Source organism: Trachurus trachurus, assembly GCF_905171665.1.
Source record: "Trachurus trachurus genome assembly, chromosome: 2".
Classification (NCBI taxonomy): Eukaryota; Metazoa; Chordata; class Actinopteri; order Carangiformes; family Carangidae; genus Trachurus; species Trachurus trachurus.
In genome coordinates, this window is record NC_139914.1 from 12,820,672 (window position 1) to 12,839,082 (window position 18,411).

The 18,411-nt window shown below is 42.4% G+C and overlaps 1 protein-coding gene across 1 annotated transcript in view; it reads left to right on the forward strand.

The window, feature by feature from the left end:
* LOC310998237 (uncharacterized protein) overlaps positions 1-18,411 on the forward strand; it is a 43,818-nt gene that overhangs the window by 2,449 nt on the left and 22,958 nt on the right. Inside the window, exons 2-5 of the mRNA XM_083988188.1 lie at positions 13,076-13,617; positions 15,401-15,481; positions 15,972-16,031; positions 16,909-16,984. Of these exons, the coding sequence (XP_083844314.1) occupies positions 13,076-13,617; positions 15,401-15,481; positions 15,972-16,031; positions 16,909-16,984 (759 nt within the window). The remainder of the gene's footprint in view (positions 1-13,075; positions 13,618-15,400; positions 15,482-15,971; positions 16,032-16,908; positions 16,985-18,411) is intronic.

An 18,411-nucleotide genomic window follows, 5' to 3' on the forward strand; every position in this document is an offset into this window, starting at 1 on the left:
CTGAAGATTCACTAGCATGCCGCGCTCATGTGCAAAACTGCATCTGCAAAAAGCATTGTTTTTGTGTGATCAGTCAGCAACACTTTCTCTGTGTTTCTGCTTCATTGTTATGAAAGAAAGTCTATTAAATACACATGATCTGCACAGTAAGGAGGTTTTTTTTTCCTCTGAGGATAAACCTCAAACAGGAAGTGTTCAGTAGTTTACAGCATGGAGTCGTCTTCTGGGGGGTTAACAGTCAACTCTGCTGTATTAAACATGTTTCCCACAGGGATATTTAATGTAAATGTCCTGGTTTTAAGTGGAAAAAGAAGGTTGTTACTTTCCATATGCCGCATGTGGGATTCTTGTTTGGATAACCTTTGACCTCAGACCTAAACTGTACTCAGAGTTGAAGCTTATGGGGCTTTATGATACAGATATGTGATATTTTAGCCTCACAGCTGAAGTACAGTGTGTGATAGAGATTTTTTCTTTTCTTTTTTTTTTTTCCATGAATTGTTATTAATATCAGATGTGGTGAAACTGGTTTTTACTGCACCTGCAGCACAGGATGTGAAACGTCACTGTGTTTGTCATTAAGCTGTTTTTACTGGGTGTGAATTTCCAAACACCTGCACCAGCTTCTTCATTCATACCTTAAAGGGATAGTTCAACATTTTGGCAAATTGGCCCATCGCCATAATCCCTATAGTCTTAGCAGTAGGTTTGTTACCTTTAATTGTTGGTGCAAGCTGTTTTTAGAACGGCGGAGCAGAGCCGTGAGCTGCTCAGAGCTACACTACGGAGGCTAATGGGATTTCTTGGTTTCCCTCATCAAACTCATCAAATACACAATCCAACAACTCCACAACGCTCTGGTGGACAAGTTGTGACCTGCACATTCACCACGCTATGAGATAATAACACAACGTTACCAGACAGAGTTGTTTTTGAGGTAAATTCATGCAAAACCGCTGATGCGCGTTGCGTTCAGGGACAGTTTTTCATCAAGCAGTCTCTGCATTTACCTCGAAAATGGCTCTTTTTCGTAACGTTCCATTATTATCTCATAGCGTGGTGATTGTGCAGGTCACAACTTGTCCACCAGAGCGTTTTGGAGGATTGTGTATTTGATGAGTTTGATGAGGGAAACCAAGAAATTCCTTTAGCCTCCGTAGCGTAGCTCTGAGCAGCTCACGGCTCTGCTCCGCCGTTCCAAAAATAGCTTGCACCGACAAATAAAGGTAACAAACCTACTGCTATGACTATAGCGATTATGGCAATGGGCCAATTTGCCAAAATGTTGAACTATCCCTTTAATTTTTAAAGTAGGGGAAAATAAAGAAAAAGGAGGAGAGGGGAGATCTCTCTTTCTCCGAGAATCAGTCCGTTCACATGATCATCACGTCCTACTCCTGCATGCCGGGCGGTCACGCATTTCTGTCCCGGGGGGTTTTATCTCCTCGTCTTCACATTTCACGATTTCTGATCAGCTGTTGTGGATTTAGAGCCGAGTGGTGTCTTAGGGGGGGAAACAATCGAGCCATCTGTGGCCGAGGATGGCATTTATGATACTGGCCGTGGGAGGAGAGGAGGGGGGGGGGGGGGAATGGCCTCGCTCCGTAGAGAGAGTGTGTGAGCGATTGTGTGGTCGTTTTGGGGCAGAAAGGGCAACGGCGTCGCTCTCGGTAACAAGACAGGCCTTGTGAGCGGGATGAGACGGGGCGGCTGGAGACTGTGCCAGGGGTCAGAGGGGCAAAGCCGCTCGCCCCCACCCTGGCTGCAAAACCAGTCACACTTGATGGGAGGTAATTGGGCAGTTTGGTCCCGAGCATGAGAAGATGGGACGGAGTGAGAGAGAGACTTGTTGTGTGCCAACGGGGGGAATCTCCCTCTCGTTACAGTCACTTCTTGTGCATTCAGTAATTAGATGTCATTAAGAGTCTAAATCTGACCCTGAGTCCTGTCTGTTTCCCCGACATGAATGCTTTTTTTTTTTCTTCAGATAGCAATGAGCTGGTTGTGGCGCTAACAGCAGTGATGGATTAAAGGAAAGCATTGAGATGCATTCTGGGAAATGTAGGATCCATCTCTCCTTTGGTTTTACCTCAGTGCAGGGTGATCATTTCCATTGTAAAACCTGCAGTTACAGTAAAACTACAGGTAGGCTAGTTGTTGTTAAAGGTATAGTTCAACATTTTGGCAAACTGGCCCATTGCCATAATCCCTAGGAGGTAAATTCAGGCAAAACCACTGATGCACGTTCCCGTCGGGGGCAGTTTTTCGGCAAGCAGTCTCTGTATTTGCCTTGAAAACAACTTTGTCTCCGTTATTATCTCATAGCGTGGTGAATGTCCAGGTCACAACTTGTCCACCAGAGCGTTTTGCAGTTGTTGGATTGTGTATTTGATGAGTTTGATGAGGGAAACCAAGAAATCCCATTAGCCTCCGTAGCATAGCTCTGAGCAGCTCACGGCTCTGCTCCGCCGTTCTAAAAACAGCTTGCACCGACAATTAAAGGTAACAAACCTACTGCTAAGACTATAGGGATTATGGCAATGGGCCAATTTGCCAAAATGTGGAACTATCCCTTTAAAGGAAAACACTGAGATGCATTATGGGAAATGTAGGATCAGTCTTTCCTTTGGTTTTACCTCAGTGCAGGGTGATTATTTCCACTATAAAAGCAGCAAAAGTCTAATTAAACCTCAGTTATTTACTGTAACAAGGAATTGAAGGCTGTTGCTGTATATTGCCTTCTTATGCGAGTTGATACGCAAATGTAAAACACTGCAATTACTGTGTGTTTGGTTGATTTAATCAGCAATTGGAGGTAAAATACTTCAGGATTTTAGAGTTCAAGGGTTCAAGTCTCCCACTGATGCGTCTATAACTTTTCCTTTAAGTAGTTTATCAAAAAAATGATTAGTAAAAAAGGAAAAAGTGAAAAAATGAAGTGAAAAATCAGTTTTAGCTCAAGAGGAGAGCGATCTCGTCACTGATCCCGTCACTCAGCAGTAATTAGCTCTCAGCTTTCTGCTTCTTCTACCACAGATTACAGTCTGAGTGTGTGGCAGCTGCTGCGTCGCCTCCGTTTGAAGCGTTAACTGACGCCGCGTGTGAAGTCCAGTTGGTCTGAGGAGGGCAGAGCCGCAGCTGGGAGGGGGGGGGGGGGGGGCACTGTTATTGGAGATATTGAATGTAAAGAGAAACTCTGGATTTAAGTGAATGTGTTTGAAGGTGAAGCAGCAGCAGTATCAGAAAGCTGAACTGCATAAATACCTCAGATTCCTCCTGACCAATCATTACACACTTTAATTAGTTTGTTATTGCAGCTCACTTCTCCAAATAAGGGCTGCAGCTCTCCGACGGAGGTAAAGTGAGCTCCTGTTTAGCCATACTTTGATAATGGTGTAATGTTCCTGAACTTTTTTTCTTTCTTTTTTTCTTTTTTTTGCATGCAACAAACTAAAAAGACTGTTTTTGTGTGTAATTACAGACGAGGAGGGAGTAGGTACTGGTTTTGTGCAGACGGACGACTACGGTCCAGTTTCTGTCTTTTCGAGGTTTTTATGAAAAGCTGTTTCACTTGCACGGTTGTTGCATTATTCTGCAGCACATCCTGCACCTTTTTCTATAAAATCTGTATAATATGAGTTGATGATGAGCCACAGAGCTCTTACTCTGTGCTTGGCAGTTGTACGACTTTGGTTACACAACAGATTATATGTACTTTATTTTATTTTTAATCAAGTCAGAATCCAAACTGGGAGACAATATAAACATTACCTGACAGAGACAGATCTTAAAGAATTAAAAGCTCAAACTCCCACACAAAGAAATAAATAAATAAAATGGAGTTTATGCACTGCATTGCACATGTCAATACACACTAAAAACAGTTGGGTTAAAAAATAACCCAATTATAACCCAACTTCTGGTTCAAATAAGGACAAACCCCTTTTTTGGGTTAATTTTAACCCAACAGGTTGGGTTATTCTTTTTGACCCAACTTTTGGGGTGAATATTCAACCCAAGAGTTGGGTTATGCTACTGTAACTACAACACTGAGTTATTTTTACACCCTTAACCCAAATGAATGGGTTACTCACTGAAAAATAACCCAATTACTTGAACAACCCAGGAATTGGGTTAAATTCATAGCCTATAACCCTGAAAATGTGTTACACTCTGGAAAAATAACCCAAAAATTTAACCCAACACCAATAACTCAGAAATTGGGTTACAGAGATAACCCAACATTTTTTTTAGTGTGTAAGTAATTAGATTATAGATCCGGTTGCATTAATACTTTGAATGATGCACCAGCTTTGAGTTTGATTGGAATAAGATGTCTTCTGTTTATGGTAGTGCTGGGAATTTTGTGGAATATAACGTGGCTTAGTGCAGATTTTTAAAGAATTTTTTTTAAGACTTCTCGTCTCAATGTTTGGCTTAACCCCCGGCCCTTCCTCACCCCTGGGGAAGACGCCTCACCCCCCCCCCCCTTCCTAAACCTCTGGAGGAGTCCATTAGTTCCACAACGACATTACAGCCTGTTTTAACTGGCATGTTGGAGAGTCGGCGCAGGCTTTTGGGACCGAGTCTCTGTCTTCCCTCATCCTATTAGAAGTCCCTCACGGTCCACTTTCCCATGGACATCTGACACGCACTTCCTCTCTGCCTCCGAGTGTCCATCTGTCCCGTCTGTCTGTGCCTTCCCCTCTCTCCGCTGGCAGCGTCTTTTTCTCTTCCTCCGGCGCTGGAAAATACAGACATGGCACTGCAGTAATCCTCTGTAACACAATACATGAGCTCATTTTTACAGTTTTTTTTACTTTACTTCCCATGATGTGGTCTTGTGGGCTGTGAAACATTGCTGTATGTTGTTCCTGTGGAGCCATGGGCAGACATCTGGGTTAAAGGGATAGTTCACCCAAGATAGAAATTTCTCATTATCTACTCACCCCCATGTGGACTAAGGGCTGGGAGAAGTTTCAGAGTCCTCCGTGGCTTCTCTGAGTTACAGGGGGTCTCGGCGTAGCAGTGCATGTCCATGTAACGGTTGCAAATGGATACCAACTGTCTTCGTAACAAAAAGACACACCAAAAAACATCCAAATACCTCCATGCTGCTCGTATGTAATGTCCGTCTTGTATTGAAGCCCCGAAATGCGAAATTGTCCCGAAAAAAAATTAAATAAGTCTATGTTTCAAGCTTGTTTTGTAGCGGAAGCTTCTCGAAGCTCCTCTTGACGAACCGGGAAGAGGAGCTTCTGCTACAAACAAGCTTGAAATATAGACTTATTAAAAAAATTTCAGGACAATTTTGCATTTCGGGGCTTCAATACAAGACAGACATTACATACGAGCAGCATGGAGGTATTTGGATGTTTTTTGGTGTGTCTTTTTGTTACGAAGACAGTTGGTATCCATTTGCAACCGTTATATATGGACATGCACTGCTACGCCGAGACCCCCTGTAACTCAGAGAAGCCACGAAGGACTCTGAAACTTCTCCCAGCCCTTAGTCCACATGAGGGTGAGTAGATATTATAATGAGTGAAATTTCTATTTTGGGTGAACTATCCCTTTAACATCAGGATGGTTACTGACTGATGATGAAACAGAAGCAGGATCTTGTGAAGTGGCTGAAAGTTCAGTCCATCTCCAGCTCCATCATCATCATCGCTGCTGTAAAATAACAAACAGAGATTTGTTAAAACGCCAAGAAAAACCACTTAGACACTGATTTATTTATCATAAAGTCCAATAATAGAGGTGAAGGCTGTGGTTGCAATAGAAACTTTATTTATTTAGTTTGAAAGGACACATGTCCATGTTCTTCTTCTTTTTCTGAGGTTTATTGGCTTCTTTCGGTGCATCGTCGCCACCTCCTGGTGCACCAAGACATTACACATTACTTTTTTACTTTTTAGAACTTTTTATTTAAACATTTTACAAAACTTTTCCTGACATACTGTATGACTTTGAAAATGCGTGATAGACTGTACAGTAGAATGAGTTACAATAAGAATAAATAAATAATAAAATGAATAGATAAATGAAAAGGGGAGAAAAGGAGGGGGGGGATTAAAATAAAGATAAATAATAAGAGTAGAAATGGATAGAATAAATAAATTAACTAGATAACTAAAGATAAAAATAAGTTATAAAACATTTTAACAAAAGGTTGCAGTGGTCTGACTGACTGCTGAGATGTTATTGTGTAAACTTTGGCACCATAGAAAAAAACAACAACTGCATTTTCAACTTATGACCCCATAAAAAGGGGAACTCCATTTTGCATGTGGAATAAGCTGTGTACAGTTAAGTCTGATAAATGCCTTATTAGTAATAATAATAATCATAATGATAAAAGATCTGTGGGTGTGGAGGGGGATGATGATGTTTTTTGTTCTTTTGCGCTAAATCTGATAATTTTATTGATGTAAAATATAAAAAAGAGATCTAATTCTAGTAATTTGTTATAAAATCATACAGATAATGGAACAGCTTTAAAGAATAAACATTTTTTCCTCGTAATGATCCCACTAATTTAATAATGTGAGGCCCTCGGGTTGGGAGCTGCTTTGTTTTGTAATTAGTTTGAGAGGAAGACGGTAATTAAATTCAGATTGAGATCTCAGAGTAGAAAAGTTGTGTGTGGTTTGTTATGTAACCGCAGGGCCGTTGCTAGGAATTCTGGGCCCCCTTAAAGAATACTAAAGTGGGCCCCTCCCCCTAACTTTTCCAGTTTTTTTTCTTAGACTATTATCATGTATTATTTAGCCTTCTTTGTTTTGATGCTAATGCAGCATTACACTGCAAAAACTCAAGTATCTTACCAAGAATATTTGTCTTATTTCTAGTCAAAATGTCATTTCTAGTCAAAACAAATCTCATTATACTTAACTCATTGAGTGCCAACCACGTAATTTCTCGTTTTTCGTTCCCATGCGTTGAGTGCCAACAACGTAATTTTACGTTTTTTGTTTTTTTTTTAAATTATGAAAATAGACACTTTAATACACATTATATGTAAATTTGGGGACTCTACGACGAGGAGAACTGAAATAGATGACGATCAAAGTCACATGACAGCTCATGATCTGGAAGTTTTTATCATAACTCGGCTTCTGCAAACGAGTTCTGCATGCAGATGCAGCAGCTGCTCCGCTCTCACCCGCGCTGCTGCTCCAGCTGCTCGAGCTGCTCGGAGCTGAACCAGGAAGCTCTCAGCCGACAGTCCGCCCGGTCTTCATCTGGAGCAACACCGTGTCCTCCCCAAAGTCCTCCCGCGGTAAAATCTGATGGTCTCTGGACCAAAGCAGACCGGCATCACCGACCCGTACCACAGAAGGACCGCGACCACCGGCGGGACCGGTCTTCCCGAGCCGCGGTGGCCGACTGACCCTCACGCTCCGCGGGGAGAAGCTGTGACACGGCACGGTGCGTCTGTGTTATTGTTGTTTAGTGGCGCCCCCCCCGCCCCCGATGGTGGTTTTGTGAATAGAACAACAACTGTTGTATATATTTATCTTATACGAGCCCTTTGATCCAGAAATGCGAGTGTCAGAAGAGCGACAGACACAAACAGAGCACCTTTCATAAAAGACGCTCTATCTCCTTTTCTAGAAAAAAAGGAGGGATTTTGGTGAAACCCAGCCATGTTTAGCTTGACTTTTCTCAGGAACGGAGGCACGTAGAAACAAACGGTTTGTGGCCACTTGAAGCATTAAGGTAAACCTTTCAATTGAGCCACAGTATGTGTTGGTGGCAATAATATAGAATACACTGTGGCTCTACATAAAAAGTCAAAAATGGTCTAAATTGCCGGTACACTTGACTAAAACTTTGGAAAGGAGCGCGGCACTCAATGAGTTAAATAAGACTCATCATATTAAAAGTAGCTTGTTTTTAGACACTTTTTACTTCTTTCAAGCAGATTTTCACTTGGAATAAGTAGAAAAAAAATCTGATAATGGAAGGGAAGTTTTTCTTCCTTATTACAAGCACAAAAACTTGCTTTCACTGGCAGATTTTTCTACTTAGTTCAAGTGAAAATTTGTTTAAAACAAGTTAAAATGATCTAAAAACAAGTTAATTTTTAGGTAATGTCTTATTTTAAGTGGAAAGAGATTAATTTTGACTAGAAATGAGACATTTGGACAAGAAAGAAGACAAATATTCTTGGAAAGATGTTGAGTTTTTACAGTGTACTATGAGTATTAGTCAGGGTCTTATGCAGAATAATTCAGTCATACAAAGATTAGACTACTGTGGTTTTTTGTGGGCCCCACTGGGCGCTGGGCCCCTAGAGTTATCATCACCTTTCTCCCCTCTACGGCCCTGTGTAACCGCAGCAGTTGGCACACACTGGTCATGTTCATGGGAGTCTTAACTGGGCGGACTGGTCCAGATGTGGAAGTGTGAGGCAGAAGAACTCTGTGTTCAAGAAGCTGCTCTGGGATTAAATTTATTCTCATTTATCATTTATCATCATCATCAGTGTAATAAATCCGACTCCACATAATCTGAGCCACCTGGTTGGTGCGCGACAGCTGCAGCAGCTGTGTTGTCAGCGTGAGATTAACCAATAGCAGGTGGCCGTCAGTGGGAAGCTGACCACCCGCCGCGCCCCGATTGGACCGAATCCCTCAAGGATCCAGACTCAGCTGTGTCCGTGCAGGTCACAACACAACACAACACCCTCCATTCATGCATGTGTGTGTGTGTGTGTGTGTGTGTGTTTGTGTGTAAGAACATGTGTTTGGGATTACTCCCTGCCAGCTCGGGGCACTTCCGTGGCAGCCTGCACTGCAAAAACTCAAAATCTTTCCAAGAATATTTGTCATATTTCTTGTCAAAATGTCTCATTTCTAGTCAAAACTAATCTCTTTCCACTTAAAATAAGACTCATCACCTAAAAATGAACTTGTTTTTAAGATCATTTTCATTTGTTTTAAACTAATTTTCACTTGAAATAAGTAGAAAAATCTGCCAGTGAAAGCAATTTTTTTTGTGCTTGTAATAAGAAAGAAAAACTTGCTCCACTAACCCTCTTATTTCAAGTGAAAAATGCTTGAAAGAAGTAAAAAGTGTCTAAAAACAAGCTGCTTTTTAATGTGATGAGTCTAATTTTAAGGATAATGAGATTTGTTTTGACTAGAAATGACATTTTGACTAGAAATAAGACAAATATTCTTGGTAAGATGTAGAGTTTTTGCAGTGTGGTGTTGCTCAACGTAACGGGATGTTCCTCTCAGCAGGTAGAAGGTGAAACAGGAAGTTGTGCGACCTTTGAAACTATAAAACGCATCTGAGGATAGAAAATATTACACAGCTTCACATTTTTATCGATCTAGGAGGAGGTTTTTCACTGTTTGAGTTCAGATTTGATGAATTACGTAAGACTTAAACGCTCCATTGTCAGATTTGAACCCTCCTGTTGTCTCTCTTGGTCAAATTGACCCAATTTGTTCCCTTACTCCATCCTTCCTTCTTTCCTTCCTTTCTCCCTTCCTTCTTTCCACAATCCTATTTTCCTTCCTTCCTTCCTTCCTTCCTTCCTTCCTTCCTTCCTTCCTTCCTTCCTCCTTTGATCCAATTGACCCTCCATCTTTCTTTCTTTCCTTCCTTTTCCCTTCTTCCTTACTCCTTCATTCCCTTCTTCCTTCCTTCCTTCCTTCCTTCCTTCCTTCCTTCCTCTTTTGATCCAGTTGACCCATCTCCATCTTTCTTTCCTTCCTTTCCCCTTCCTTCTTTCCACAATCCCTTTTCCCTCCCTTCCTTCCATCCTTCTTCCTTCCTTTTTGACCCAATCTGTTCCCTCCCTCCATCTATCTTTCCTTCCTTTTCCCTTCCTTCTTTCTTACTCCATCCTTCCTTCTTTCCTTCCTTTCTCTCATCCTTCTTTCCACAATCCTTTTTTCCTTCCTTCCTTCCTTCCTTCCTTCCTTCCTTCCTTCCTTCCTTCCTTCCTTCCTTCCTTCCTTCCTTCCTTCCTTCCTTCCTTCCTCTTTTGATCTATTGACCCTCCATCTTTCTTTCCTTCCTTTCTCCCTTCCTTCTTTCCACAATCCTTTTTCCTTCCTCCCTTCCATCCTTCTTCCTTCCTTTTTGACCCAATCTGTTCCCTCCCTCCATCTATCTTTCCATCCTTTTCCCCTTCCTTCCTTCCTTCCTTCTTTCCCTTTGTCCTTTCTTCCTTCCTTCCATCTTTTCCTTTGTCCTTCCTTCCTGCCCTCCTTCCTGTGGACAACAGGAGGGTTAATTCAAATAAAAGCTTCTCAATGTAAAGGAGCAAATGGAAAATGTGTTACCACAAAGATGAGATTGAATTGTGCACACACATTTCACATTTCATTCACATTTCACATGGAGGAACTCTGGGGAACCCCCCACCACCACCTCTGTGACCCTTTAATGCGCTGATGTTTGGTCATGAATCTGCGCTGACAGGACAGGGCCGCCCTCAGGAGATCTCTGCGTGGAAGTGTCCTCCAGGCCAAAAAAACGCTTTTTTTTTTTGTGATGGCGATTTATGAGAATGTAACCGTGGGTCTCGAGGCGGCTGCTGCTGCTTTTCCCTCTGGGGGTTATTTTAGTCTATGGGAACTGATATAATGTGACCGACTCGTCCACTTTCACACACACACACTGTAGTGTAAATGTAGAAACATTATACAAGTGGAGCCCAGTGTAAACCATCATTCACCCATAAACAAAACTCTAGTGATACAGATTCATGCAGAGAGCTTAGAGACGTTATGACTCTTGACCTCTAATGCTGAGGCCCTTATTATAGTTCATTAGGCCTAAAAGTTTTACTCATCATTTGTTCCATGGTCTGTTGGTTTGGCAATCTCAATCTCAGCCTGGTTAATAAAAACAGTCTTGGATTGTTGTCAATCAGTGCTGAAAGATCAACGGTGTAAATCTAAATGATCTTATAGCCAGGTCTATTAGGTCAGGTGTAATCCTCTATAAACAGGAGGTTGGCCTTCTCTACAGATATCTGCGATCATTTGTTCCATCAGCTGTTAAATAAACTGCCCGTCCCAAAAAAAAGTTGCACACTTGCACAATATTTCATTGGACCGCCTTTAGCATTTGCATTTGCTGTGGCATCGTTTCGATAAGCTTCTGCAATGTCACAACATTTATTCCTGTCCAGAGTTGCATTTATTTTTCAAAGATTCTCAGTGGGGTTCAGGTCTGGACTCTGTGGTCACATGGTGGTTCCCCACTCTCCTTCCAGTTTTTAATAATATGTTGGACAGTTCTTAGCCCAACTTTAGCAGTCTCAGCAATCTGCTTAGAGTTTTTCTTCTGGTTTTAGGGTGACTTTTTAACATCCGTCTGGGGACTACAGATGAAAAAAAGCCTCTTGGCTAATTCTGGCGCATTTACAGTGATGTTATTAATGTGCACTGTCCCTGTTTTCAAATAAACTTATTATTATTATTATGTTTTAATTGCTTGATGCAATATTTTGACCCTTCTATAACAGATTAACATCTTCTCCTTCCAACATGGTTATTTAAGAAATGAGACTGCATCAGTTAAGGTTAAATAAGTTGTTGCCAGCTGAAACATAATCATCCATGCAGTGATTATCCAATGGGAGGCTCTTACTGTACCTATTAGTTTGGGTAAATCCAAGTAGTAACTTTTTTTTGGATGGGAAGTATATCTTAATCAGCTGTAGTTGTGTATTATCTTAAATTATTGATGACATCTATGTGTTATTTTTGTATTACACAATTTTTTACTGTTCTTTAGGGTTTTTACTGAAGGCTATGTGTTCGATTGTGACAGCAGTTGCTGTAAACCAGTTGCCCCTTGGAACAATAAAGATAAATTCAGTTCAATTCAATTAACTGTACTGAGCCAAGAACTGTTCTGCTCTGCTGTGTGCATGTGTAAAAAAAAAAGACCAAACGGTGACAGTTGAAAACCAGAATAAGAGGCAAAAGCTGGAACTTTTATCACTGTGCTACTCTCTGCTGCAGAGATAACAGGCTACAGGAAGGTGTGGAATGTGAGTTCCCACATTCAGGATGTTTTGTCATCCAGATGTTGAGCCCTGCATCACTAAAACAACTTGCTGATCATTTCTGTGCTTCACGCTGCCCTCATCATCTCTTTCCTCATCAATAACAAATATATTTGACATCACTGTGCTTCTTGGAGGAACTCAGATGATAAAATCTGCTCTTGCTTTCAAATGTAACTTCCTCTCTCTTGGTCCTCTCCTCCTCTTCCTCCTGTAGACGAGAGTGGCGTGTCCTTGCTGGACCTGATCTTTCCACAATCCCCTTTTCCTTCCTTCCTTCGTCTTTTGAGACCCTCCATCTTTCTTTCCTTACCTTCCCTTTCCCTTCCTTTTTTCCCTTCTTCCTTCCTTGAACAAATCTGTTCCCTCCCTCCATCTTTCTTTCCTTCCTTTCTCCTTCCTTCTTTCCACAATCCCCTTTCCCTCCCTCCCTCCCTTCCTTCCATCCTTCTTCCTTCCTTTTTGACCCAATCTATTCCCTCTCTCCACCTTTTCTTCCTTTTCCCCTTCCTTCTTTCCTACCATATTTCCCTTTGTCCTTCCTTCCTTCCTTCCTCTTTTGATCCAATTGACCCTCCATCTTTCTTTCCTTCATTTTCCCTTCCTTCTTTCCCTTCTTCCTTACTCCTTCTTTCCCTTCTTCCTTACTCCATCCTTCCTTCTTTCCTTCCTTTCTCCCTTCCTTCTTTCCACAATCCCCTTTTCCTTCCTTCCTCTTTTGAGCCAATTGACCCTCCATCTTTCTTTCCTTCCCTTCCCTTCCCTTTCCCTTCCTTCTTTCCCTTCTTCCTTCCTTGACCCAATCTGTTCCCTCTCTCCATCTTTTCTTCCTTTTCCCCTTCCTTCTTTGTCCTTCCTTCCTTCCTTCCTTCCTTCCTTCCTTCCTTCCTTCCTTCCTTCCTTCCTTCCTTCCTTCCTTCCTTCCTTCCTTCTTCTCTCAAATATGACTTAGGCAGTTATGCTATTAGGCTAATGAAATGTAACTTCCTCTCTCTTGGTCCTCTCCTCTTCCTCCTCTTCCTCCTGCTGTAGACGAGAGCGGCGTGTCCTTGCTGGACCTGATCGGAGACCCTCCTCCTGAAGACATCACCCGGGTCTACGGGCCGCGGGGCGAGACGGCCTACGTCCTGACCCCGGCGGCGGTGTCGGGCACGCCGGCCCTGGCCTACCTCCCCAACCCGTTCTTCCGCCACTTCTCCCTCCTCTTCCACATCAAGCCGTCCACCCCGGCCGCCTCGGTCCTCTTCTCCATCACCGACGGCGCCCAGCGGCTCATGTACGTCAGCGTGAAGCTCGGCGCCGTGCGGTCGGGCCGGCAGAAGGTCCAGTTCTTCTACACCGAGCCGGACTCGGAGGCGTCGTACGAGGCGGTGAGCTTCGACGTGCCCAGCATGGTGGACACCTGGAGCCGCTTCTCGCTGTCCGTGTTCGAGGAGCAGGTGACCTTCTACCAGGGCTGCGACTCCGAGCCGCAGGTGGTCCGGTTCGAGCGCTCGCCGGACCCCATGGAGCTGGACCGGGGGGCCGGGATCTTCGTGGGTCAGGCCGGAGGAGCCGACTCTGACAAGTACCAGGTAACATCTGGATTAAGAACAAACACAGCACAGCGCCTTGCAGAAGTATTCATTCCTCTTGAACTTTTATGTTACAACCACAAACTTAAAGGGATAGTTTAGTAAGATTTTGGCAAATTGGCATTTTGGCCCATCACCATAATCCCTATAGTCATAGCAGTAGGTTCGTTACCTTTAATTGTCGGTGCAAGCTATTTTTAGAACGGCGGAGCGGAGCCGTGAGCTGCTCAGAGCTACGCTACGGAGGCTCATTATGGGATTTCTTGGTTTCCCTCATCAAACTCATCAAATACACAATCCAACAACTCCACAACGCTCTGGTGGACAAGTTGTGAGCTGCACATTCACCACGCTATGAGATAATAACACAACATTACCACACATAGTTGTTTTAGAGGGAAATTCATGCAAAACCACTGATGTTCGTTCCCGTAGGAGGCAGTTTTTCGACACGCAGTCTCTGCATTTGCGTCTCGTAACGTTCCATTATTATCTCAAAAGCAATAGCACACCGATCCCAATCAAGACGCACATTTTGATATATAATTCGCCTGGGTCCTCTCAAAGCTGTGGGACGAGTTACAGGACAAAGTTGTGTCCGGAAGAGGAAGGTCCCTGCAGGGGCCAGTGCTCGGTGCAATCACCCTGTGGCCCTAACTAATTACTTTTTAAAAGTAACGTGCCCCAACACTGACCATGTATCATTTTCCTTCAGCTTCACAATTACCCTCCATTCATGCAGTTAGGGCCACAGGGCAATCGCACCGAGCACTGGCCCCTACAGCTACTGTATGAAATAGCTGCGGAGACCAGTGCTCGGTGCGATTGCCCTGTGGCCCTAATTAATTACTTTTTTAAATCAAATCCAATCAAACTTTATTTATATAGCACTTTTCATGCATGGACATGCAACCCAAAGTGCTTTACACACAATAGAAAAAAAAGCTGCAGAGACCAGTGCTCGGTGCGATTGCCCCGTGGCCCTAACTAATTACCATTAATGACCATGTATCATTTTCCTTCAACTTCACAATTATGCGCTTCTTTGTTTTGGTCAATCAAATACATTTCAGTTTGTGGTTGTAACATGACAAAATGTGTAAAAGTTCAAGGGAGAGTTGTGAATTAAAATCAGATACTCTAAAAAGCTTCGGGACTCATCAAACTTTGGACTCTGGAGGAGAAGTGAATTTATTTCCTGAGCGTAAACTCCAGGGCACCAGCGGAGGAAATACTCGAGCGCTGAAGAGATTGTTTGTTCATCACATTTTTCTGACAGAAATGAAGGAAAAACAGCCATGAATCCTCCTCTGGATGTCGCCCACGGGACCTGGACATGTCAGAATAAAACACTGTGTGCTAAAAGAGCAGGTGTGGAAGCGTGATGGCAGGTTTGTGTCGGGGTCACTGGCAACAGGAAAGCGGCTTGTGAATGTATCACTTGACCTTGGCCTCTGACCTTCAGCCTGCACCCAGTCGGCGTCCACATGTGACGATTGCATGGTTTTTTCAAGTGGAAAAGAGAGTTTAAACTTCTTTTTTTGCATCTGCATCTAATTAATTCATCCAAAATGATAATTATTCATGGGTCTCGGTCCATAAAATCCACCTGGACAGGCTCATGTGGACAGAGTGGCAGAGGCAGCTGACACAATACTCACTTCTCTCATATTTTCCATCCCTGTGGAGGAGGCTGCAGCTTCGTGCCTTATTGTCATCACACTGGAAATGAAATGCATTGACCTAATGTGTGTGTGTGTGTGTGTGTGTGTGTTTTTTTTAGGGGGCGATTGCAGAGCTGAAAGTGGTGGGAAACCCTCAGGCGGCCGAGCGACTGTGTGACGACGAGGACGACTCCGACGCTGTGAGTGTCTAATTGTACAATCTAAAACAACTTTGACTTTTCCTTTTATCAGTGTATTTTCATCATGCATTTTCTTCATTTGTTTTATTTTATTTTATTTTATTAGCATTATTATTATTATTTTGTGCCTTTTTTAAATCCTTTTTTTATTGAAAGTTCTTAGAGATGGGGGATATACATTTAGTTGTGAAGACAAAACAAGTTGAAGGCAGGGAATATCTTATTCAACTCAGAATTCATTCAAAAAAAAAAACCGCTCACCGCCTCCACAATTCATCATCCCCAAACATTCTCAATCTCACACCCCCCCAAAAAGAAAAAGGAAACACAATCAGTGAAATAAATACATAATGAAAAGAAAAGGCTCTTATGAATAAAGACATAAGAAAAGAAAAGAGAAGAATGTCATCTATCTTACTGTATTTTAAAATGTATGTAAGTAAAAAAAAAAAAGTGGCCATGACGTTTTGTGTCTTTGTGCGTTTCTCAGGCATCTGGAGACTACGGCAGCGGCGATGGCGACAAAAGACAGAGTGGACACACCGTGAGGGTCAGTTTGTCCTGCTGTTACATAACCCTCTCCTGGGGCTGAGACGTAAAACGCTAGAGGAAGATCAGTGTTACAAAGAGAAGGTGTTAGGTTAACACTTCAACTCAATCCAAAGCAGATGCACAAACTCTTTCCAGCGACGAGACTTCACCATATGTCACCACCAGGCTGGTTTATGAGGCTCTATGGACACTTTGTCTTTGCTCTGTCTGACCTCTGGTCAGTCTGATCTGCTGCTGCATGAATCTTGTTGCAGAGAAAAACATGTGCACTGCAAAAACTCCAAATCTTTCCAAGAATATTTGTCTTATTTCTTGTCTAAATGTCTCATTTCTAGTCAAAACTAACCTCTTTCCATTAAAATAAGACTGATCACCTAAAAATTAACTTGTTTTAGATCATTTTCACTTGTTTCAAACTAATTTTCACTTGAAATAAGTAGAAAAATCTGCCAGTAAAAGGAAGTGGTCCTAATAAGGAAGAAAAACTTGCTCCACTATCAGATTTTTCTACTTATTTCACATGAAAATTTGTTTGAAACAAGTGAAAATGATCTAAAAACAAGTTAATTTTTAGGTGATGAGTCTTATTTTAAGTATAATGAGTTGTTTGGACTAGAAATGACATTTTCACTAGAAATAAGACAAATATTCTTGGTAAGATATTTGAATTTTTGCAGTGTGCAGCATTTTTTGATGTAAATTCAGTCAAATTCAACTTGTTGCATGAAAAAAACTATTTGTTTAAGGTTGAAACACTTACATAAGTGACTTTTAGCAGCTTCTGTGCAAAAATATTGGTGGAATTCTCTGAAGAGTTGCAGCTTGACACGGTGCCTGCAGATGTTTACAGCTGTTCTCTCTGCTCTTCTCTCCAGACCACTGCTGCCCCCTCCCGTCCGGTACCCGAGCCTCCCATCATATCCTCACGGGGAAACACGGTGAAGGAAACAGGTAAAAAACAAAGTCCTTGTTAACAGCAGTAAAATCACCTTCATGTGTAAATGGATGGAAAGAAGATCAGAGTGAAACACGGAGCGGAAACGTGTAATGGAAGTTTTTAATCACAGAGCAGCAGCAGCAGCCAAAGAGTCTCTGCTTTTATCCAGAAGTATGTGTGTGTGTGTGTGTGTGTGTGTGTGTGTGTGTGTGTGTGTGTGTGTGTGTGTGTGTGTGTGTGTGTGTGTGTGTGTGTGTGTGTGTGTGTGTGTGTGTGTGTGTGTGTGTGTGTGTGTGTGTGTGTGTGTGTGTGTGTGTGTGTGTGCACTGGGCTGCTTGTCTGGACCTGAGTGTGTGTGTGTGGGGAGTGTTGCTGCAGGGTTTCAGAAGTAGAACTGGGAAATCTGCAGCTCCCTCCTGTGGGGAAACTAAAGAAGTGAAGCAGTTTTAGTGAAGTTTGGAGAAGCATGTGTCTGCAGACCCGGAGACCTGCACAGTCAGACCCCTTGGTTTTTTGCTACAGCCACCTGTTTTGTATGCTAATGCACCTTTTTTACATCAATGACCCCTTATTTAACACAAATTAGACCACGGACCCCCATTGGACAAAATTTTCAAGCAAACACCAGAAATACACAAATATTTGCTCTGAGGCTGAATAACGTAACTTTTTTTGTACATTCAAATTAGGGCCAATGGCGTGAATTTTTGGAAATATTATAGAGAAATTTCTGGAAAAAAGTGGTACAATATCTCCAAAAATGTTTAAATAGTTGTAGGAAGAAGTGGTTCAAAGAATTAAAAAAAAAGGTAATAATAAAAAAAAAAAGTTAAAGATTTTCTACAAAAAAAGTGGTAAAATTCTCAAAAAAACATATATATACAAAAATATAAAATGTCATACTTTTGTGGAAACGTTGGCCGACACTGTCAGATACATTTTCGACAAAAACTTTTATGACATTAAACGAACAATGTGAGTCACGTTCAATACTCACGTTCCTACTGCCATCCATATTGTCCATATTTCGTATCTGTCATCATATCTGTATCCATTAGCATACAAAACCAATAGTAACCCCATGCAATAGAACATTTAAAGGCATTTTATTCATAAAAAAAAGAGTTTAAAAGTGTTCCCAGGGGAAAGGAAAAGTGGATTTAGTCTCTGGAGACGCAGCAGCAGGTGAAGCTGTGTTTGTGTTGTGACCTCAGGCAGGTATCAGCAGCCGTCGGGGGATCACAGCCGGTCTGGATCGCCGGGCCAGAGAGGTACAGTAGGGTCCTGGTCCTGGTAATGGGCTGCCAGAGCTTGGGCCAATCAACATGCGGCCATCCTATGATGGTGTAGGATGAGCTTGGGGGGGGTGAATCCAGCTGCTGTCATGAGCTGGGCCTTGTGCATTTGGTTTGTGTTTCAGTTTGGTTTGGGACACACATCT